This window comes from Canis aureus, chromosome 12, assembly GCF_053574225.1.
Source record: "Canis aureus isolate CA01 chromosome 12, VMU_Caureus_v.1.0, whole genome shotgun sequence".
NCBI lineage: Eukaryota > Metazoa > Chordata > Mammalia > Carnivora > Canidae > Canis > Canis aureus.
In genome coordinates, this window is record NC_135622.1 from 42,090,098 (window position 1) to 42,114,807 (window position 24,710).

Here is a 24,710-nt window from a genome sequence, read left to right on the forward strand (position 1 = left end):
ACTAGAGCTATAGCTACACAGGTTCCATGGTGATTGGCACCACAGGAATGAAGAGAGGCCACAGAGGGGACTCAGGTTTCAAGTGGAAAGGAAACAAAGCTAGGATTGGCCCTGTAAAGAATGTCAGGCCCAGCGACAAGATCCCAATCACGCTTGTACCTGCAGAGAGGCCCAGGAGAGAATGGGGGCCCAGTCCTGAGATGCAGCCCTAGCTGCCCACCCACCTCGGGGCTGCCACAGGTGCAACTTCCCTCGTGTGGCTGTGACACTACCCACTCCTCCTTTTAGAGACCTCTGAGAGGCATGGGTTCCAAGAAGTCAGAGTTCTTACCTCCTTGAACATACTGGGGCGGGGGGGAACAGTGGTGACATGTCAAGATGGGTAGAGAAGGGGAATAGGGCAAAGATGGCAGAGTGAACAAACTTCGATTTTGAACCCAAAAATATCCCCCACTGAAACATTCTCTTCTAAACAGAGGCCTCAGATGGGCAGCCTTCCCACCCTACACCCCGAGCCCAGAATGCTCCTAAATACCACCCCTCCACCCCCAGGACACCTAGATCTTTAGCCTTGAGGTAAAACACAGCTGGGTTTGAACCCTGCTCTGCCCCTCTCATATTAACAAGAAATTTCTTTATTTCCTTTGAGCTTTGGTTTCTTCATTTAAAAAAATGTCCTACCAAAGGGTTTGGTCAGGATTAAGTGAAGTCACGTGCAAAAAAATTCAGCACCATTGCTGCTAGACAGTCAATAAGATCAGGTGTAAACTCTTCCTCTCCCTTCCTCTGCCCATGCACCATCTTTAAAGTTATGATGGGCCAGCCCTCCGTCCCTGCAAGACAGATCCAGGTGACACGGGTGCCCCTCACGTGGAGGAGACAGACAGGTCCGTAGGGTCAGAGGCTCAGACTAGCTAGGCCGGGCCCTCCCGCGGTTCTCACCTGGGATTTGCTGTGCTGGGAAGCAACACCTGCCGTGACACTGGCTGGAGCACAGTGGGTCCTGGGCGGGGACAGGCACACGGGAGGGCAGCGGTGCTGTCTGACTAGGCACCTGGAGACCCCCCACAGGAAAGCAGCATCCTCCCCGGGCCTGGAAAGAAGCAGGGTCTAGATGAGGAGGGAAGTGAGGAAGGCCTCGCAGGCTGAGAAAACTGTCTGAGTAGAGGCGTGGAGGAACAAACAGGCTGTGAGTTTGGGGCGTGGCAGGAGGACCCGAGCCTGGGAAGGTGGAGAGCCAGTGTGGGGAGACCCATAGTGCTCTTCAGAGTCTGCACTTGCTCTGCAGGCGAGGGGAACTCTAAAGACTTTTCAAGGAGAAGAATGACATTATCTGACTTCTGGGACTGGGAGTCCAGGAGCCATCTCCTCCAAAACTGGGAGACTGAACCCCACGCCCACCAGAATCCCTGGGAGAGGTGCCCAAGGACCCCCACTCAGGCTCCCCACTCAGGGCTGGCAGGAAGGCAGCTCACAGATGACATGCCCCCCCCCACCATTAATGCCCCTTCCCGGGCCCCTTCACCAGCTCTGGCGCTACACCCACTGGTTGCAGATGCCACCTCCCTGCTGTAATGGGATCAGGTGGGGTCGATCCTCCTGTAACCCTCTGTGCTCCAGACAGCAGGGGGTGCATCAGCTAGCAGGCCCACAGGACTGTAGAGAAACACAAAGCGACGAACACAGTGCCTGGCGCATAGTAAGACCTCCATAACCGGTTGCAGCATGCATGCATGAAGAAATCAAAACTATAGCACATCTTCACAGACAGCTTTCTTGAGAAGAAACAGGGAAGGGAACTAACATTTCTTAGTTCCGTGCTGGTTTGCACCAGGCGTAGGGCCGGGTACTGCCACAGATGGTTCTAGTTAGCTTTTGAAATAGCGCAACATGGCAGATGTTATTGTCTTCATTTTATACATGATAAGACCGAGGCTCAGAGAGGGTAAGTAGCTGGATGGAGACCTAGAACTAATCAGTGGAGACATGAGAGGACAGTGTGCGCTCAGGAGTTAACAGCCCTGCACTAATTCCATCGCCTACTAGCTGCGTGACTTCACACGTTACAACACATTACTGAACCTCTCTGGCCTTCAATTTAACTGCAAAAGGGAAATAATAACACCTTTCTCACAATATTACTGAGAGTATTCAATAAAATATGAAAAGCATTTCAAGTTGTCTAGCCCCGAAGCAAGAATTCAGGGGTAATATTGTGGTAGCATGGAGGTGCCACCTGACGGATGTCCTTCATTGCATAAGTTTTCGGGGACGAGCACGCGTCCGTGGACAGGCTGGGGCAGGACACCTGGAAGAGCAGCCCAAGTATTACCTTGCTGGGAAATGCTCCAAGAGATCCCTTCTTACCAGAACAGAGTCTGTTAAGGAGGAAGTCAGTGCCTGCGTTTTAATGACTTTCCGGGATAGGGTGGATCTCATGGCCAAGAGCCCAAAGCAGAACTTCTCAACCATTTTTATTCCCAACACAGCTGAAGAATGAAGCCTTCCATTTGCAATAATTCAGTGTGTGTGTTGGGGGGGGAGGGAGGTGGGTACAGAGAGAGGAAGGAAAGAGCTGCATATATGTCTAGGGCCGTGAATTCTGATATAAGGATCATTGGTCTAGAAGACATGGGAAGGCCCATGGTTGAGAAAAAATTTTATGTAGGCTCTGTTTGGAAGACTATGGCAGTAGGTGACAAGCACAGCCGCCCTGTGGGATTGTTCAGGTTGGGCACTGCACAAGGCATCATAATTAAGGGGGCATGATTCACACTGTAGACACTACGGATTTGCTACATTTAGTGCCTTTCTCTGATGAAGAGAAGTAAAGTGCCTTGATCATGAGATGTCTTTTTCTAATCCACACAAAGGCACTGGATGAGTAAGTGGTGTCCCTAGGGGAAAGGATATATAACATATCCACAAATTTACAAAATTCAAAATCTGAGTCTGTCCCACTTTTGTGTATCATCTTGATGCAAATATAAATTAGAGATCAGATCATGTGCTAGATCAGATCAACGAAGCTTCACATTGTGGGGCAAGAGGTGCCTTCCTCTATTTCTCTGGTCACTGAATTTTGAGCTGTAAGAGACCCTGAAGATCAGCTAGTGTCCCGGCTGGTAAATGAGGGGTTAATGTGGGGCCTGAAGTTGCTACAGGGCAGTCACAGCCAAAGCCTACCCTGAGGGGCCACACCCCTGCAGGCATCACACTGGCCACCAGCTGGCAAGGTCCTCAGCTTCCTCCTCCACCCTCCCACCAAGGCCTCCCCTAAGTGGGCACCTCAGCACTGCTCAGTGCATTGCCTCAGACGGCAGTGCCTGGTCAGGCCATGACAACGCTTCCTGAGGACCGTTTCCTGGGGCTGGGTGCCATGTGTCAAGCCTGCCTGAAACACAGCCACTGGCTGCCACTCGGAAGCCTTCTGCCCATCCTCCCTGACATTTCCACCATTGAGGTCTGAGTGGTCCAAGGGTTTGATCCTAGTCCTGGAGTCTGACGCAAAGTCGCCCAGTCCACTGCCCCAGGAAGGCTTTCTGCTTGGCTTCTCCGCTCGGGGACCCCTGCCCAGCAGCTGGAGCTCCACTCCGTGAGCACTTACAGGTATGAGAGGACCTGAAGGGCTGAGAAGAATTAAACATCTCTTCCAATCAGCATCTCAGCAAACTTGGGGTGGCCCTGCCTAGTGTCTAAATGACTGTCCTGTACCAGGAAATGGCTCTTCACAAAAGTCTCCCTGTTAGAAGCTCAGCAGACTTCGGACCACTAGCTCTGTCCTTTCCTAGTGGCCCCAGGAGAAAGCTGACCCTGCTTGACCAAACGCTAGAACCTTCCAGGTGCCTCTCCAGGACATATGCCAGGTTTTGCCTGGAAAACTGAAAGGGCTTCTGTGGAGGGCCATTTCTTCTGTCCTTATTTTCCTGAAAGGGAAATCCAAGGCCCAAGAAATGACACAAGGAGGGCCCAAATCCATAGGTTTTGAAGTACAAACACAGTGAAAATCTCAGACCTGCAGACAGCTGCTCAGAAGTCTGGGACTGCTGCTCCAAGATCGATGGCAGAGAAATGACATGGATGAATGATTGTCCCCTCAGAAGGAGAATGGAGGCAAAGGGACAGAGGGGTCTACAGGACAGAGAGGAAAACAGAGATTGGGAAGCAGCACAATGAGGATGCTGAGCAAGGAGACCAGGGGCAGGTCCAAAAAGGAGGGAAGCCAGGAGGAAGAAAGACAAAGAAGGCCCCGACCCACTGCTGATCAGGAAAATGCAAATGAGTTAGGATGCTTCCAGTCCGCAAAGATTGACCAAAAAATGATGACATCCGGTGCTGCTGTGACGCAGCGCAGCCAGGCTCTGATGCAGGGCTGGCGACTGGGACAGGGGCACAGCCTCGGGGGAAAGCCGTCTGGTTCATCTAATAAAGTTAGAGACATGCAAGCCCTATGCCCAGCAAGACGGCCCCCGGGCATCTACCCTAGAGAAAACCTTGCATGTTGTGAACCAACACAGAAGTATGAGAATGTTCCAAGCAGCTCTGATGGCAATGGCCCAAATCTGGAAATAATCCCAATGCCCAACAGGAACCTGGAGAAAAAGGTTATGGGTATTGATGCCGTGGAATATTCCACGGCAATGAAAATGAGAAAAACTACTCAACCCCACTCCGCTCAGCGCCATGGTGACTCCCCAGAGCAGTGTTTATTGAAAGAAGCCGGGCACGGAAGACTCCAGAGGGTACCATTCTGTTTGTATGGAGTTCAAAGGAAGACAAAATTCAACAGCTTAGATATGCATGCAGAGATGGTAAGACTTCGTGGGAAAGCCAGAGGACGTGGGGAGTGTGGTCAGCCCTGGGGGGCAGGGAGGTGGCTGTGACGGGGAGGGGCCTGTGGGGGAGCCTTCAGGAGGCTGCCCTGGGGGGCGTCTCTTTCTTGCCCTGGGCGGTGGTGGCTACACATTGACTTTATAATCCTACTTGACACAGTTGGTGAGTTTTATACATTTTTCTGGCTGCCAAGAGGTTGAGTATAAAACAATAAACTTCTAAGCATCCACGCCAGTGAGCAGAGCCAGGTACCTGTGAGGTGGCCCCAGTAGGTCCCTCCCGAGCTCAGCCTGACACCTCCCCATCACTTGCTCCCATGACATTCCTCCTTCTTCTAGACTCCTAGGCCAAGGCTACAGGGCCGAGGTGGGCAGCCTGGGGTTAGAGGGGACCCGCCTGGCTACACCCCTGCACCCTCTGCCTGGGTGACCCTCTGCAGCGATGCATCCACAAAGCTCAGGCCCTACAGCCCCTCCCAGGGCTCTGGAGGTAACACTAGCCCTTTGAGGTCCCCAGCCAATGTGAGTCCTTGTCCTGGAGACGTGGTTCACAAAACCCTTGTTTCTGGAGCCCAGAGTCTGCTCTGGAAAGGAACACCATCATCTCCCCTGTAGTAATAATGGCATCAACAAAAGTAACTTCCGTTTAGCACAGGGGCCAACACTCTCCCCTCTCTCTCCTTACCACCTCCACCCTTCACAGGCAGCCCCAAGGGACGCATCACTTAACCCCCACTTTATAGGCAAGGAAACTGAGGCTCAGAATGAAAAAACCCTAAGTCCACACAGCCAGTAAGAGGCGGAGCCAGAATTCAAACCCAGCCGCAGAAGCACAGGTAGTGTGAACACCCAGGCCTGGGCAGCAGGAAGAGTTGGCTTTGAATCCTGCTTTTTCCAGCCGGCCCACAGCCTGTGCCCCTAACACAGAGCCTTCCTCATCCCTCCGACACCTTCACCCTCAGCATCCCAGGGAGTGGAGCTGGCCCCCACTCAGGGAGCTCTGCCAGAGGTCATGGCCAGGAGGAGAGCACAGCCCCCTTCCTTGGCTCGCAGGCTCAGAGAACCGCAGGCTCCAGAGAGAGGAAGGGCCTGCCCACGCCCCACAGCCTCCATCCCTGGGTGCCCTTTGTCCTTGCTCTAGATCTGTCCTCCAAGGACTCCAGGCAGGCTGACCCTCCGCCCACTCCCTTTGCCCTGCACACCCCCTTACCTCTCTGTCCAGAGGCCAACCCCTGTCACTGGAGGAATCCAGGCTCTGCAATCTCTCTGTGGACAATGTGGCCCATGGGCCCAAGGGGGCAAGGACGACGTGGCCCCACACCTGGCCAGCCCCAGGCTGTTGGAGAGCCCCTGGTCCTGCTGCTGGCGTGCTCCTGGCCTCTGCCAGGCTCTCCTTGAATAAACAAGGCTGCATAGCAACCGCTGCCCTGAAGGAGCCCGTAGCTCCTGCATGAAGGAGAGGGAGCCAGGAGACATTTCCCCTTGGCCTCATTTCCTCTGGGGCCCCGCCAGGCACTGGGCACTCCCAAGTGGTCGACCTGTCCTGTGGGGCTGCCGGTGAGAGTCACCTGGGCCCTACTGCTCAGTGACCACGGCAAGGGAGTGCACGGCAGGCTTGCGGCAGGAATGCCCCGGACAGTGAGCCCCTGGATTTGCTGCTGGGGCCCGTGGGCCCAATTCTGGGTAGTTCTCGAGCTATGTCTAGATGCAGAAGGGCAGGTAGTGTGAGCGCCCAGGCCTCGGCAATCGGCAGAACTACCTTTGAATCCTGGTCCTGCTTTTTCCAGCTCTGTGTCCTCTGGCCAGTCTTTAACCTTTCTCAGCTTCTGTTTCCTCATCTATAAAATGGGGATAACAAGACTGACTTGGTAGGTGAGCTGTAAGGATTAAGCAGAGCATGTAACAGGCTTGTGATTTTGTCCAGCCCACCATACACCCCGCATCCATTAGTGCCCGTCACCAGCACGTGCAGAAACAGACGCATAGCAAGAAGCCTCTGGTCTCTGCCTCAGCCAGATTGCACTCCCCCAGCTTTTGGGAAATGTGAGTCCTAGTAGCTCATGTGTGCTTCCTCGTTGAGCCCAGGCCCTTGGCAGAAACACCTCATTGACATTGCCCTGCCTCAAGTGACAACTGCTTCCATTCCTCACGCCACCCCCTTCTAACTCTCACCACCCAAGGAGCATGGGGTGGGGACAGGGGGAGCCAGAGGCCTCATTGACTTTATGCAGCCTTGTAAAGAGCCACTTGCCCAAAGACACTACAAAGCTTTCCAGGCAGATCCCCCAAGTTTACAGGGGACCAGGCAGGCATACAGAATATAGAGCAGGGAAAGCTGGCAGGGGGTTGGTCACACATCCAGGAGGCCTGGCTGACTGATTCATATGTGCCCAGGGCTGACTGACGGAACCCTTTCCTGGACCTACCAGCACTTTCCTGGGTTCTCTCCTCTTCTCTGATACACACCGAGAGCAGGCCCTTCTCTCTTGAGGCCCTGAAAGAAGCAGGTTTTGTTAACCACCCTCCATGAGGGGCCTGGGAGTGCCAGCCCATGAGCACTGAGAAGATGGCCCATGGCAGACACTGGCCCTGGGCCAGAAACCCATAAGCCCCCATCACTCCCCAGGGGGCAAGCTGGCAAGGTGAACTGAGCTCCTGAACATCCTTTAGCAGAGGCCCCAGGAAGGAGGCACTTCCTCCAAACCAGAACTGGTGGCAGCTAGAAGCTGGAAGAGGCTTCCATGTGTTTTGCACTGGACTCTCCCCCTGCACCGTAGGCATGAAGTGACAGATGGGGAAACTGAGGCCCAGCAGGGTAAGCCCTTGCCCTGGTTTCATAGCTTATAAGTGACAGTGATTCATCAGTGGCAAGGCCAGACAGGGCAGGGACAGGATGAAGCCAGCCTAAAGGCTGAGCTCTGCTAGGAGAGGGCATGTGTGTACTGCCCCCTGACTGCATCCTCACATCACAGCCCGAGAGCCAGAGCTTCGGAACTACAGAACTACAGATCCGATGATCACTCCCCAGCCGGACACCCCTTGTGGCTCCCAGTGTCCTTGGGTAAAGGCCACGCTGGGCACCACGTCTGACAAGCCCCTCCACTCTGGCCCCTGTCCAGTCCTCTTGCTCTCCACCTGCCCCTGCTAGACCATGGAGCATAACGCATCTCCTGAGGACTTCCTGTGCCACATTCTCTGCCAGATGCCAGAAACACAGGAAAGACTACAGTTTGCCCTCAGGAGCTGGATAATGCAGAGAGACTCCCCCCCCCCCCCACCTCCCGCAAACCACCTGTGTATTCCGGCATTCCCTGCACTAAGGGAGGTACATTTTGTGCAGCCCTTGAGAAGTGGAGCTTGCGAGGCGGACTGGATGTGATTCCAGCCCCAGCATGACCTTGGGCAAGAAACAAGCTCTTGGAGCCTGGGTTTCCCCACATGCCAGCCTGGGAGGAGCACAGCTCGCCCCTCCTCCCAGTGTATTTGACCCTCAGAGGGCACTCTGTGCTCTGCTGGGCACAGAGCAGGCCCTCGGGGAGTCACATGCTCCCCACTGCTGTGACCACGTGATGAGAGTAAGCCCGGGGGCCGTGATGCGTGGCATAAGCCCGAAGCCTGAAGGGTAAGGAGCTGGCCAGGTGCCAGCAGGGATGGAAGCTGCTGAACTCCATCCACTCCCAGGGCCTGGGAGCCAGAGGAGTTGCCCAAATGGGAGAGGGGGCCTGGGGGCAGGCTGACATCTGAAAGCTTTCTGGTCACTCACCTGAGGAGATCCCAGAAGGAAGGGCCTTGAATCTCCTGCCTCACCAATTTGTTGTGATTTCTTGTGTCATCCTAAATATTTTCAGATCTAATTTTGTCTTCTTTCTTAAAAAAGCCTCTGAATTGTTTAAGCTGCAAGTCCCACAAAGCTTGGATCAATCCCCAGGCAGAGGAATTCCAGGAGGTGGGAGCCTGCAGGGCACAGGTGAAGGGGTAAGGGAGGAGAGATCAGATCTCAGCATCATCCAAGCCACCTGAAAGACCCCCACCAAATGGCTCTCAGGCCTCTGGGTATCTACCTACGTGGCACCACACACCCACACACCCACATATGTACCCACATACCCACACATGAATGCACACACACACACATGCACATATACATGCATGCACTCTCACATACACATGTGCATATACACGTGCACACACGTGGATAAATATGTGTGCACACACATATACACACATGCATAAATACACACATATATCCATGTGCATATACACATACACACGGGCATATACATACAACACACAAATATACATACACCCATGCTTGTTTGCCTACTGAACCCCCAGGCAAGACATAATTTTTTACGGGTTGAATTGTGTCTTCTGAAAATTCATGTGTTGAGGTTTCAGGCCCCAATAACCCAGAATGGGACCTTACTTGGAAATAAAGTCTTACAGATCTAATTGGCTCAGTTAAGAGGAGGTCCTACTAGAGTTTGGTGGGCCCCTAATCCAATATGACTGGTGCTCTTATAAAAAGGGGAAATTTGTGGGTTTTTTTCATTTAAATTCAATTAATTAACAGTAATTAATTGAATTAATTGAATTTTATATTACAATTGAATAATTATAATAATTAATAGTATATTATTAGTTTCAGAGATAGAGTTCAGTGATTCATCAGTCTTATGTAACATCCAGTGCTTATCCCATCATGTGCCCTCCCTAATGCCTATCACCCAGTCACTCTATCCCCCCCACCCCCCTCCCCTCCAGCAACCTTCAGTTTGTTTCCTATGATTAAGAGTCTCAGGGAAGCCCGGGTGGCTCAGTGGTTTAGCGCCACCTTCGGCCCAGGGCCTGATCCTGGAGATCCGGGATCGAGTCCCATGTTGGGCTCCCTGCATGGAGCCTGCTTCTCCCTCTGCCTGTGTCTCTGCCTCTCTCTTTCTCTCTCTCATTAATAAATAAATAAAATCTTAAAAAAAAAAAAGAGAGTCTCTTATGGTTTGTCTCCCTCTCTGATTTGCCTAAAAAGGGGAAATTCGAACACGTGAGCACACATACACACACACGGAGGACGCTGTGGGAAGATTGGAGTTAGGTTGCCACAACCAAGCAACTACCAGAAGCTGGGAACAAAGCCTGCACCATCCTTCCCTAGCACCTTCAGAGGGTGTGTGGCCCTGCCAATAGGGTTGATTCTGGACTCGTGCGTATCCATACTGTGAACCAATACACTTCTGATGTTCTAAGCCACCCAGTGTGTGGTACTTTCTATAGCAGGCCCAGGATACAGATACAGAGCTCAATCATCCTCTCCTGAGAGAAGCTCCCCACTCCTTCCAGTAAGAGTCTGAGTACAAGATATCTCCTACTCCCTATTGCACCCCCGTCCTCTCCCCCTCCTCTTCACTCTGCTCTGTGCCCACCTCGCCAGGCTATATCAACAGGCCCCCTGCCTTCTGGCTCCCTTGGGTTTGGCCAGTGGAAGACAGAGGAGAGAGGCCAGGGTTCTATTCCCCCAGCATCCTTCATGTGGTCCTGCTGGGCTGGCTGTGCCCCTCACCTGAAGGTCACAGCTCTTCACACAAAGGTCATGGCTCCTGACCTCCTGACAGGGAGCCCTCTGTGATTCTGAGGTCCTATAACTACTCCCTTCAAGCCTAGGGATGGTGGAGGCACCCAGCATGACCAGCAGACCCCAGTGCTTCCTCTGCGGTTTCTCCACATCCTGCCCACACCTGTATAAAACCCTCCCATGAAACTTGCCTCCAGTCACCCAATTTGAGTATGAGGCTGTCTCCATCCAGTCCCTACGTTCCCTGTCATCTCACTAATTCTCAAGTGAGCTTGATGACTCCATGTCTGTGCCCCCCACCATTCTGTGAGTTCCCTGAGCACAAGGACCATGAGTAATTATTTACATACATCCAACACAGGGCACAAGGCTCAGCTCACCCCAGAAGGCACTGAATAAATATTTCAGTGATGAATTAAATGGACTGACTGTGCAGAATCACAAGCTGGAAGGACTCTTGTACACACCAGATAAGTGGTCCCCACCATGTCCACAGAGGACAGTCCCTGCCTACCCATCAGCAGCTGAAAATTTCAAAAACTGATAGACTGAAACTTACAACACATGATTGGGTAAATGGATGATGATTACATTTTACCCTATCCCTTCACTGAAAATATCCCTGAGGGTCCTCTTGGACCTTATTGACTTGTAAAATGAATTAAACTGCTCTCTTTCCAGCAGTGTAAAGGATTGGATATCCTGAACACACTTCCCATTGTAAAATATCTAGACATCTGGTTAAAATATGTCAATAAACCTCTAAATACATAACTGAGGGCACCCGGGTGGCTCAGTCAGGTTAAGCATCTGCCTTCAGCTCAGGTCATGATCCCAGGGTCCTGGGATGCAGACCCATATCAGGCTTCCTGCTCAGTGGGAGTCTGCTTCTCCCTCTCTCTCTGCCCCTTTCCCCAGTCATGCTCTCGCTCGCTCGCTCACTTGCTCTCTCTCTCAGATAAATAAATAAAATCTTTTTTAAAAAATACATAACTGGGAAAAAGCCTTTCTCAAACCTTTTCCTACCCCTACATATACATATTGCCCCTGGCCAACTCCTGCTGTCCCTTGGGGAGCTCTCCTTAACTACTCAGGATCCCCTCTACTTCTCTAGCCTCACATGTCCCTGTCACAGCTCCATTCAGCACACTGAGCTGTGATGGTCCACCTGGCCCAGCCCCCTCCCCCTGCCCCCAGCTAACTGCACACACACACACTAAGCCATGAGCTCCCCAGACCATAGCACCAGCCAGAGTACACATAGACACTCAGTTCATGTGATGGGATTGACACAAACCCTGATGATGTAGAGAACAGAGGACAGTTAGTGGCACAGTGCTCCATTTCCTGTAACATTCAGCGCTTTTCCCAAGAACAGATATTAAAAACATTATCCCCAGGCCACAGACCAGAGTCCGAGCACCACACATCATATGGAAGATGGAAAAGGGGGTCTGGGGTGACCCCTTGGCCAGCATTGCCTCATTAAAAACCAGCATTGTCCTAGCCACAAATTAAGGTTAGCTCACATGCAGCAGGTGGGGAAGGCCCTTCTGGTGGAGACCCCAAAGAGGACAATGCCCAGGCTGGGCCTTGGGTTCACACCTCTCAGGATAAAGCAAGTCCAGTCTATTGATGATTAGCACATGGCCAGACCACGGGTTTAAGACAAGGAGACAAGGGGGTTGGTTCCAGTCCTGACCCTGTCATCAACTTTACTGTGTGGCTTCTGGCAAGTCCCCATCCTCTGTGGGCTTCCAAACTGTCATTTGTGAAACAAGGGGATCTGGTTCTAGATGACCTCCAGGTCCCTTCACACTGAGATACTGTGTATCCTGAGTCCTTCCCTGGCTGAGGAAAAGAGCTAGACGTCTCCCTCCCTTCCATATGACACACACCCCCACACAGGGAAATAGAACAATGGGGGCAAGCTGGTACTGTTTCTAGACTGACACTTGGGCTGACTCATCCTCCCAAAATATCACTCATGTTCCTTCTTATCCCAGCCTACCTCTCAAAGCCCAGCCCACGGGAGCCTGGGAGGTGCTGACTACAGTGCAGGCTGGGTGCAGGTGCTCAGACTGCCAAGGGCACAGAAAGGGCCCCACTAAATAGGCATCCCCCTGTGGGCTGGCTCATTTCCTGGGAAGTTCCTGGGAAACTCCAAAATGATAGAGGCAACCCAGTCACAGGGTCAAAGAGAGGACCAAGCCAAACCCTTCATATTACTGATGAGGGATACTGAGGCCCAGAGGGTCTCAGAAGTCAGTGGTAGTGACAGGACATGGACTGAAGCTTTCTGATTATGCTGCTTCTGGGCCAGCTGCCTCTCAGGGACTTCTCCCAAGAAAAGCCAGCCCCTCAGGGCACCTGGGTAGCTCAGTGGTTGAGCATCTGCCTTTGGCTCAGTACATGATACAAGGGTCCTGGGATCAAGTCCTGCATCAGGTTCCTGCGAGGAGCCTGCTTCTCCCTCTATCTATGTCTCTGCCTCTCTCTGTGTGTCTCTCATGAATAAATAGATAAAATCTTAAAAAAAAAAAAGAAAAGAAAACCCAGGCCCTCACCACACATAGGGTGTGCCCCTCCTTCTTTACCCCCACAGAAGAGTGTTAGAGAAGAAAAGCTTATTGCCCCCATAGCTACAGAAGGAACATGAAGAAGGATACCTGTTCCTTCAATGATGGATGGATGGATGGATGGATGGATGGATGGATGGATGGACAGATGGATAGGAAGGAGGAGGGAAGGAAAGGAAGAAAACTGATATATGAATAAATGAATAAATAAATGAAAGAATGAATGTAAAGAAAGATGAGGGGTAGAAGGAAAGAAGGAATCAGTAAGTGAATGGATAATTCTGGAGAATTCTGGGTGGGGAATAATAAAGAAAAATGATTTGATACATTTTTAATAGAACATGCCAAGATGGGGAATCTAGGTGGCTGAGTCTGTTAAGCATCTGCCTTCAGTTCAGGTCATGATCCCAAAGTCCTAGGATCGAGCCCCTAGCTTCTCCTTTTACCTCTGCTTGTGCTCTCTCTCTCTCTCTCTCTCTAATAAATAAGTTAAAAATCTTAAAAAAGAAAAAAAACGCACACATACAAAGAAATCAGAAAATTCTTAAAATGCCCCCACATTTCCAGTCTGTAAAAATTCATCACATGATATGTATACATTTCTGTACATTTGTTTTTCTTCTTAAGGCTCCACCCAGCAGGGTCCAGTGGGGAATGGAACTTCCATCCCACCCATTACAATCAGGCAAGGCATGGCAGTGTGAGGCAGGGCCCTGCTTTTGCTAGGATGGTGCCAGTGGGGCTCAGTGGGAAAAATCTTCACTTAGATCTTGGGCTACACCTAGATAGCCTAACTGCCTGAAAAAGAGGAGGCCAAGTAGGATCTAGAGTCTCACCACCTAATATCCAAAAGTCCAAGATACAACTGAAAATTATTCATCATACCAAGAACAAGAAAAATATCAAATGAAAAAAGACAATCAATGATGCAACGCCAAAATGACACAGATGTTAGGATTATCTAACAAGGATTTAAGAGCAACCATCATAAAATACTTTGATGAACATGCTTGAAACACATTAAAAAGTAGAAAGTCTCAGCAAGGAAATAGAATATATAAGGAAGAACCAATTGAAATTTTAGAACTGGAAAGTACAACTTAAATAAACAATTCAATGTGAATATAACTATGACAGATGGCAGAATCAGTAAACTTGAAGAGAGAAGAATAGAAATTACCCAATATGTACAACAGAGAGAAAACAGACTGAAAAGAAAGGAAAAGAACCTTGGGGACTTGTGGAACTATAACCAAAGCTCTAACATTTGTACAATTGGAGTGGAGAGGGAAAAGAGTGTGGGGCTAAAAAAAAGTATTCAAAGATATAATCCCTGAAAGCTTTCCAAACATAGTGAAAGACTTTAATCTACAGATTCAAGAACTGAGCAGATTCCAAATGGAATAAACCTAAAGAAATCCACTCCTGGGGATCCCTGGGAGGCTCAGTGGTTTAGCACCTGCCTCCAGCCCAGGGTGCGATCCTGGAGTCCCGGGATCAAGTCCCACATCCAGGCTCCCTGCACGGAGCCTGCTTCTCCCTCTGCCTGTGTCTCTGCCTCTCTCTCTCTCTCTCTCTCTCTCTGCCTGTATGTCTCATGAATAAATAAATAAAATCTTTAAAAAAAATAAATCCACTCCATGACATATCATAATCCAAGTTCAAAAAACTAAAAACAAAAACAAACAAAAAAAAAATAATGAAAGAAAAAAGCTGTCAACCCAGAATTCTATACCCATCAAAAAATACCCTTCAGGAATGGAACTGAAATCAAGACATCCTCAGACAAAAGAAACTAAGAGAATTTGTTATCATCAGACCTAACCTAAAAGAATGGCTAAGAGAAGTTTTTCAAACAGAACAGAAATGACAAAATAAGGAAACTGGAGACATTAGGAATGAAGAACAAGGAAAGAGTAAAAAATACTGGTAAGTGGTTTTTCTCCCTGGAGCAAGGCAGACACATAGAGTAGAAACAGAGTGTCCCAAAGGCTTGTAAAACCTCACACAATTGGACACTATCAAGGGACAAAGTGAAAGGGTATGTTTGAGGCACTTTAAGCCACTGGGTCAAGCAACCCACAAGCCTTACTACCAAATGCCAACTGGTGTGCATGTAAGGTTTTTTTATTATGACATTTTGAGGAGGGTTTTCTATTACTCGAAGATGACAGTTTCCTAAATGATAAGGCAACTTGCTTGCTGAGACTTTCTACTCAAAGACCCTTGTGCTAAAAACATAATGACTAAAATGGAAAGTCTTGACAAATCCTCCTCATTAGGATTGTCACCTCATTAGGGTGACACCTAATTCAGCCCATGTGAATACAAATCACATCTTTGGTGTGGACCTGTGTGGCATGGACAGTCTGTCTAATCAAAGAACCTATACATAAAAATTGCTGCCCTAGAAGAAACACAAGCAGGTGAGAGCTTGACCCCTTCTAGACCAAAGACTAGAGGCAGGTGCTGCTCCAGACTCTGGAGGGAAATGTTCAGTCTGCCTTCAGACCTGCTTCTCCTTACACACTGTGGGAAGGATATTAGCAAACCACAGCCCATCCACGGGAACGAGAACATGACAGTGAGATCACAACATCATATAAGCAATTGTGAAGACATCGGAAAAAATGGACTCAGAGGCGAGTGTGAGGGCTCTGTTGATCCACTGAAGGGATAACAAGTCAAAATAAACTAAGCTTGGCTGCACAGGTCGAGAGGCCAGGGCACTACTTACTGGATGTGCAGGATGCTGCACTTCCTAACCCTCTAACAAATAGCTTCCCAGAAAGGAGTGAGCTCTCTATCCTTAGAGATGTATAAGGAGAAGCCAGACAACATCCTTCCAGGATGCTTAATAGGGACCCAGCCTCCTCCCACCTGGCCTTCCTTTCTCCAACCTCACTAGAACATTTATAGCTCCATGACTCTATAATGCACAGGAGATGGGAGAAGCAGTCTCCTGCATTTCAGGTGAATTCTATGTTTCCTTCCAGCTACATTCTGGAATGTAGAATGAATCTGGAATGTATAAAGAATTGCAATCAAGCCATCCCTCAATTGTGTTTCATGGAGCAATTATGAATACAAAAAAAAATCCAATAAAGGAAGTTTAGGAAACATGGACTCAGATAATGTTGAACTAGTTTCTTAACTTGACCATGTTTCAGGATCTTTAATGTGTTCTATGTATTGTAATGCTCCAATAAGGGGTAGAGTATGAAGTGATTTCCAAATATATATGACCATAGACCCATATGAAGCAATTTCTAGATCTATGTGACCTTACACCTGTTTGTTCATGAACTACTTCTTAGGACCAGAGTTGTGAAGAATACATGTTACAAAACAAAGTTCTAATCTGTCTCAAAGTTTCCATGGCAATTAGCCCAGAACTTGAGCCCAACTAAATAAGAAATTTATAATTCAATGCAAATCATATTTTACCTCTTGGTACCATCAAGACAAATCAGATCTCAAGAAAGTTGTTCAGATGAGTCAGGGTGTGTATCTCCCTTGCCAGCTGGTACCAGAACACCAATACTTCCCTCCAGAAAAGTCATCAGAGCCATAAAAGGAGGAAAAAACCCTTCAGAGAAAAAAAAAATACCTCAGAGCACATATAAAAGAGAGATAGGATATATCTTCCTACCATCATAAAGTCAATCAAGGATCTCCCCCCATAGACATCACCACCAATCTTCTTTCTAAATAACCATAAACTACCACAAATACAAGCTTTATTGAGTAATTTTGGCCCCCTCTGGACTACATCTGATAAATACTTCCCCAAGCCTCCCACCCATTACCTGAGGTACAGGCTTCAGGAGTGTTTTCAAAAGCAAGAAGTACCAGGCCCAGTTCCGCAGTGTCCAGGCCCGCTGGTCCTCAGCTGCCTCAAGCAGTCAGCCAGTGCACCCTGGGAGGGAGAAGTGAGGAGGAGGAGACACCCACATCCTCTCTGAAGAGATGAGCCAGCGCCAGCTGGAAGGAGAGCCAGGCCTGATGGTCTCTGAGCACTGGCTCTGTTTGATGAGGATGGAAAGAAAAGACTCTTGTTTCTCACTGTTCCCCTGGGTGACAGTTACCATGGATATGAATCAATTTAGGGTGCCTGTCAGTTGCCAACTGAATATAAAGAGCAAGCTCACCCTGAACCATAGTCACGCAGGGACACACCTGGCAGAGAGCCTGATGCTAGCTTGGGTCCACTGATGGAGTGGACACCAGGGGGTGGCTGCTCGGGGACCCCACCCTGGATCCTAACATGGCACTCACACATGTACACAGGCCCTTGTAGAGAACCAGTGTGACATAGGTAGGTACTGACTAACTCGCTTTACCCTTCATTAATATGCAGGACACCCAGAATTCTAAAGGACACATGACATGTGCCTCTCAGAAGGCCCAAAGAAAATACCCAAAACAAGCCCCTGGGAGTAGGCCCTACAAGTAATGGGGCATTTAATAATGAGAGCCACCCCTTAATTGCCAGTCTAAGTGCTTTATAGATACTAGCTCATTTATCCCCACAACAATCCTTGGGGGTAAATACTCTTAACTACCTCCACTTTACAGACAAGGAAACTGAGACACAGAGGTATCACCCAGGCAACAGCAGTAGGACCAGGATCAAAAACTTATCCAGTTCCCTACCAGTTCTCCTGTAATATCCAAGACTTTGGGGACACAGACCCAGCTTGTCCCTGTGGCCTCATGCAGATCAGTACATGTCTCTGTACCCCATTTTCTCACCTCTAAAATGGGAATAAAAATATTTTCCCTGGGGATCCCCGGGTGGCGCAGCGGTTTGGCGCCTGCCTTTGGCCCAGGGCGCGATCATGGAGACCCGGGATCGAATCCCACATCGGGCTCCCTGTGCATGGAGCCTGCTTCTCCCTCTGCCTCTGTCTCTGCCTCTCTCTCTCTCTCTCTCTCTCTCTCTCTGTATGACTATCATAAATAAATTAAAAAAATTTAAAAAAATATTTTCCCTGCTTATGTCCTAGAACTGTTATAAGAATCATGTCAAGGCTAATCCAAATTTAGGGAAGAGAAAAGGCAAGGAAATTAGCATTCACTAATCACCTACTGTGTATCAGAGCACTTACATGGTTCTCACATAATGACTTATCTCTAGTTCTGCAAGAAAGATAAGGAACCTAAGCAGAAAGCCATGTATTAAAGACCTCATAGTCAGGAAGCCCAAGAGTCTGGATTCAGAAAAAAAGCTTTTGTTTTTTATATTTCCTGTTCATCTGTTTTTGTATTCCAAATGTTATGGGTACAAAAAGACCCCACTAGCATTAATAATCTAAGTACCCATGGGACTTTGGTCTTCTAGAATCCTCATTTACCCCACCAGTGTGGGCATGTCCTGTCTCATGGGCCACAGAAAGGCTACAGCTTCTAACTTCTGCAGTTAGGAAAGGTGTCCACCCTATCCGAAGGCCCTCTGCCTCTGAGTCACCTGTAGCACCCACTGCTCTGTAGCACATCCCACCAGGCAATTACAGGCCCAAAACATTCACCTTTAAAGGAGCTAAAACCAGAACTGAAGGTTGCATGGCAAATCTCAACTCCTGGAGGTAGCATGCAGTGCAATGCCAACGTTGCAAAACTCCTAAAGCCCAGCTATGATCCTCCTGAGACCTCTCTGTGCACAGAGTATCCCGATGTTTCATAAAACCCAGATGGGCATTTGCCATTCTTGCTGCAAACAGGAATGGCACATTCTTCTGGTGAGATCAAAGAGCAAAGAACCTGTATTTCTCTCATGCTGGTCTTCTTGGAGCTCACAAGATGGTTGGGAGATGGCCTCAACCACCCGAGGGGCAGGGTAAGCCTGCTTTGGGAACCCTCTGAAACGATCCCTGTGACCACTGCTGAAGCAATGGCTCTCTAAGGATCCGGAGGGTAATGAGGGAGTGGTTCCCTAGAAACACATCCAGCATGTACACTTCCCTTAGGAGGTGAGCAGATTAGAGGAGGGCAAAGGTGTAAAGGACAAAGATGGCTTCATCTCCACCAAATAGTCACATCGAGGAAAAAGGAAGCCTCGTGGATGGGGCAGGGATCGAGGAGACAGAGTCAGAGAGCAGTGAAGAGTCTAAAAGAGAGTCTGTGACAGCACAGCACATATCAGAGTGTAGAAGCCAAGGTGACCGCATAGAGAATTTGCAGCATTATGGGCAAAAAAAAAAAGAGGCCCTAACTGGAAAATAGACGACGGTAGAGGGGATGAATGTACTCAGGGTTTGAAGAAGTGATTTGGTACTTACTTGATGATCTGCTGGCTCTACAGCCTGAAGCTAGTTTTGTAACATCTCTGTACACTGTGTGCTGCTGGCTGCGGGACACACTAGAAACTTTAGTTTACTGAATCTTCACTGCCACCTTCAGAGCTGTACTCACTTTCACTCTGGATGAGGACACTGAGACTTGAGAAAGGTAAGGGCTTGCCAGAGCTCTGGGGCCTCCACTCTCTACTACAAAGCTTCTGCCATCCTGGATTTCTTTATAGGAAAAGGCACATGGGGCCAGGCAATGGCCACCTCTTATTGGGCCACTATAGGCCGTGTCATGAGAAGAGCTAAAGAGTTTTAATGTGTACAGTTTTTTAAGCAGCATGGCCTATTTGTTTTTTCTTTTTAACTTTAAAAGATCCAAATTGATTAACAGTCTAGACTTGGAAAAATTTCTTGAAATCTGACAATCTGTAAAAAAAAAAAAAATGGTCTTGGGATGTCTGGGTGGCTCAGTGGTTGAGTATCTGTCTTCAGCTCAGGTCATGATCCCGGGATCCTGGGACTGAGTCCCGCATCCGGCTCCCTAGAGGGAGCCTGCTTCTCCCTCTGCCTATGTCTCTGCCTCTCTCTGTGTGTCTCTCATGAATAAATAAAAATCTTTAAAAATAAAATAACGTTCTCAGTCTTTGCCTCCTCAAACAATACATTTGACAAGCCCCTTAGGGGCCTAAGAATTTAACATCAAACCTATTGCTTCTCTTCCTCTCTCTCACAAAATAAAAGTCTTCCTCTTGTAAAGTTTTACATTTACAAACTTGCAGACTTTAAAAAAAAAAAAAAAAAAAAAGAACAAAGATAGTTTTCTCTTACACATGAAATTTCTCAAGTCCAGAGTCTTGCAAATGTCTCTGAAATGCAGTAGGGCTCTCCTGTGAAACTCACGAGCTGTCATAATGCAGATGAAAAATGGACACCATTTCTCCCATGTTCTTGGAGAGTAGGCAGGTGTTATAAACCACCGTTGTGGTGGGGAGCATGAGGTCTTATTTTTATATTTATAGATACATATGCACATAGAAAAGTCTGGAAGGATATATGCTAAAACATTATTTCTGCTTACTCTATGATGGAGGGGATTATGGATGATTTCTACTTCAATTGGTATTTCAAGGTTTTCTACTATGAACATAGATTATTTATATGCATTTTTAAATTACTATAATAAAGACTATATAGCCACATAAAAAAGATCAATAATCAAAAGTTAAATGGGACTTCTTGTTCTGACATGAAAAGAATAACATAGACTGGATTTACCCTCCCACAATAAACAATTAGAAAAACAGACAAAATATATGAAACTATTCTTTTCAGATACTGGACAACAAGTAGCACTCTGACTCTTGAGGGAAAGGAAATGGAAGTAGTAAGGCCTGAAGGAATCTTAACTTTCTGCTTGGAGGCACATTCCAGACCACAGAGCAGGAAAGGGGAGCCCCAATTCAGCTGAGGTTACAGAGATGGGGGTTTAGAGAAGCTGAAGCAGCCGGAAGTTGCAAGACAGAATTCTGGTAGAGAGAGAGGTAGGTGGAAAAACAGCTCCAAAGAAAACCTACCCAGGCATCCCCTTCAGTCTTTACTGAATATCAAAATGCTCACATGTAGAGTGCAATCCTGGGAGGTCAGACAAAGAGCTATCAAGAAACAGTGAGCAGAGCGGTTCTCAGAACTTACACCGCATTGAATTTCCACCAGGCCAGAGAGGAGAGTCCTTCTTAATAACTCAGGGCATTCACTAGGGACTCATAGGGTCCTGTGTATTGTGATACATGTGGAAACCTACAGCCACCAGTAAAGAAAAAAAAAAGTAGAGCAAATAAGACAATAGTAAAGATACAGTGGAATTTATAAAACTATTCAATCAAAAGTCAGTAAAAGAGATGGAATGAGGAAACAAAAGAGCAGAGAAGACATACAGAAACAAAAAATTAATAGCAAAATGATACACTTAATCCCAATCATACTACTATAGTAAATAGACATAGTCTAAACATTCAAATCAAAAGAAAGAGAGTGGGATCCCTGGGTGGCGCAGCGGTTTGGCGCCTGCCTTTGGCCCAGGGCGTGATCCTGGAGACCCAGGATCGAATCCCACGTCAGGCTCCCGGTGCATGGAGCCTGCTTCTTCCTCTGCCTATGTCTCTGCCTCTCTCTCTCTCTCCCTGTGTGACTATCATAAATAAATAAAAATTTAAAAAAAAAAAAACAAAAACAAAAGAAAGAGAGTCAGATGACAAAAACAAGACTCAACTAACTACAAGCTGCTTACAAGACATACACTTTCAACTTTAAAACACAGATAGGTGTGGGGCAACTGGGTGGCTCAGTCAGTTAAATGGCTGGCTCTTGGTTTCAGCTTAGGTCATGATCTCAGAGTTCTGGGATCAAGCCCCACATCAGGCTCTGCACTCAGCAAGGAGTCTGCTTCTGGATTATCTCTCTTCCTCTCACTCTACCCCATCCCCGCTCATGTGCATGAGTGCTTTCTCTCTTTCAAACAAATAAATCTTTTTTTAAAAAGTTATTTACTTATTTATTTGACAGAGAGCACAAGTAGGCAGAGTGGCAGGCAGAGGGAGAGGGAGAAGCAGGCTCCCTGTGGAGCAGAGAGCCCCATGCGGGGCTCCATTTCAGGACCCTGGGATCATGACCTGAGCCGAAGGCAGACACTGAACTGAGTCATCCAGGCACCCCATAAATAAATCTTTTTAAATAATACTTTAAAACACAGATAGGCAAAAAATAAAAGGATAGGAAAAGATTGATATCACACAAACAATAAGCATAAGGAAACTAGAATGGCTATGTTAATATCAGACAAAGTAGACATTAGGACCAATGTCACCAAGTATAAACAGAGACATTTCACAATGACAAAGAATTCCATTCATCCAGAAGATATAACAATCTTAAATGTGTATGTACCCAATAACAAAGCTTAATATACATGAAGCAAAAACTGACAGAACTGAAGGAAAAACATTTATAGTTAAATAGTTGAACAGACTTCTTTCAATAATTGATAGGATAAGTAGACACAAAAAGTAGAAAACCTGAACAACACTGTCAGGCTACTTGGCCTAACTGATATATATATATTTTTAAGATTTCTTTATTTATTTGAGAGAGAAAGAGAGAACATGAGTGGGAGGGGTAGAGTGAGATGGAGAGAGAGAATCTCAAGCTGACTCCACACTAGGGGGAGCCCAATACAGGGGTCAATCTCACGACCTTGACATCATAACCTTGAGATCATGACCTGAGCTAAAACCAAGAGTTGGGCACTTAACTAACTGTGCCACCCAGGTGCCCCAGCCTAACTGATATTTATAGAACACTCTACCCAACAATAGCAAACACCCATTCTTTTTAAGTGCACAAGAAACATTGAGATAGATAGGCTGTGTTCTGGGCTATAAAAATAAAAATCCCCAATAAATATAAAGAATTAAGTCATACAGAGGATGTTCTCTTACCACAACAGAATTAAGTTAGAAAATAATAATAGAAAAAATCCTCAGGAAATCCCCAAATAGCTGGAAATTAAAAATCACATGTCTAAATAATCCATGAGTCAAAGGAGAACTCAAAAGAGAAAAGAGAAATTAGAGACTGTTTTGTACTGAATAAAAATGAAAACACACAGCCTATCAAAATTTGTGGATTACAGCAATGGGAAAGTCTGGCTTTTCATGCTAAACTGGAAACAAACCAGGTCTCCTTTAACAGAGGAGTAAACAAATTGTGGCATACCCATGCAATGGAACATCACTTGGCAATAAAGGAAACAAATGTAGGTTCATGCAACAACATCAGTGAATCTCAAACACATTATGTTGAATATCCTTCATTGGAAACTCAGAACTAAAAGAATACATTTATATGATTTTATTTACATAAAGCTCTTGGAAAGGTATCTATTCCACAGTGACAGAAAGCCTATCAGTGGTCGCCTCAGACTTAGGGGGAGGAAGATATTTGGGATTTGTCTAGGAAGATGCACCAGGGAAACTTTTGAGTTTATGGAAATTTCCTGTATTGGATCATGCCATGGTTATACAGATGGAAACATTTGTTTAAAATGTATGCTTTTATTGATTATAAATTGTACCTGAATGGTTTTTTCAAACTAGCATCACTAATAGTTAGACAATGTGTTATTATCTTGCTTCCTGTTGTGTTGCCATATCAAGTATACAATGTCATCTTTAATGTCATATCAAAACTTTAAAGCCAAATCTGATTAAGTTTTAAGATCTGTGCTGTTCCCACTGAGGATCATAGGATAAGGGAGGGAAAACTGAGTGGGAAGTCATCAGAGTAGGAGAAAAACCATGAGAGAGGCTTAACTACAGAAAACCAAATGAGGGTTGCTGGAAGGGGGTGCTGGTGGGGGATGGGGTAATTGGGTGATCAGCATTAAGGAGAGCACATGAGCACTGGCTATTATACACAACTGATAAAATATTGAAATCTACATCCGAAATTAATGATGTACTATTTGTTGGCTGAGTTTAAATTAAAAAAAAAAAAATCTGTGCTGTTCAATACCATAGCTACTAGTTCCATGTAGCTATTTCAATGTAAATGAATGAATGAAAATCTTTAAAAAATGTAAAGTTCAGTTACTCAGTCATGCTGGCTACATTCTAAGTGTTTGATGACCACATCTGCCTAGTGACTTCCATATTGGACATCTCAGAGAACATTTCCATCCTCACAGAAAATTCTATTGGATAATACTGCAATGTCATATCCAGATTATAGAAAACACAGGGGATAAAAGAGTTAGTCATGCCCACACAGAGAAACCTTTAAATCCAGCATGTGGCTCATTCTACAAGACAACTGGCCTGGTCTCTTCTGTACATTGATGTCATAGAAAAACTAAAGAGGAAAAGGGGAAGAGATTGTTTTAGAGCAAAAGTAACTAAAGAAGACTTAGCCAGATCCAATGAGCAAAACTTGACTAGATCCTGGCTTGGGAAAAAAAAGGACAGCTTAAAAAAAATAAAAGAAAAATAAATAAATAAAAGTCATTTGGAGGACAGTTGGAAAAAAAATTGAGTATGAACCAGACATCAGACAATATTAGGAAATTATTGTTTGGGTTTTTTTTTTTGGTATAATATTGGTATTATGATCATGTTGGAGGTCACAATTTTTAGTAACTTCACAATGAAGTATTTAGAAGTGTCATGACATCTCCAATTTCCTTTCTAAAACATCAGCAAAAATAAATATGCCCACAAATATAGATGATGAAAAATATTAACAATGGTTTAATGTAAGTGGTGTGCATATAATAATTACATTATTCTTTTAGCTTTTCTGTATATTTGAAATTTTTATAAGTTGGGAGAAGTAGAAAAAATTCCTACCCCCCTCCCTTTATTGTCATAGTGTAAAATCATGGTTACCA

The 24,710-nt window shown here is 46.8% G+C and overlaps 1 protein-coding gene across 7 annotated transcripts in view; it reads right to left on the reverse strand.

The window, feature by feature from the left end:
- Positions 1-17,005, reverse strand: part of TOGARAM2 (TOG array regulator of axonemal microtubules 2) — a 90,132-nt gene extending 73,127 nt beyond the window's left edge. For 2 of the 7 annotated variants that reach the window (XM_077843730.1, XM_077843729.1), the window contains exons 1-2: positions 6,043-6,352; positions 943-1,093 (exon numbers count right to left, since the gene is read on the reverse strand). In XM_077843730.1, coding sequence (XP_077699856.1) covers positions 943-1,093; positions 6,043-6,324 — 433 coding nt within the window. In that variant the 5' untranslated portion in view covers positions 6,325-6,352. Of the gene's footprint in view, positions 1-942; positions 1,094-1,546; positions 6,010-6,042; positions 6,353-6,591; positions 6,671-7,258; positions 7,327-8,595; positions 8,787-16,427; positions 16,570-16,789 lie in introns of those variants that run through there. The other 5 variants (XM_077843732.1, XM_077843733.1, XM_077843734.1 and 2 more) reach the window with 5 other exon arrangements.
- Positions 17,006-24,710: the final 7,705 nt, after the last annotated feature.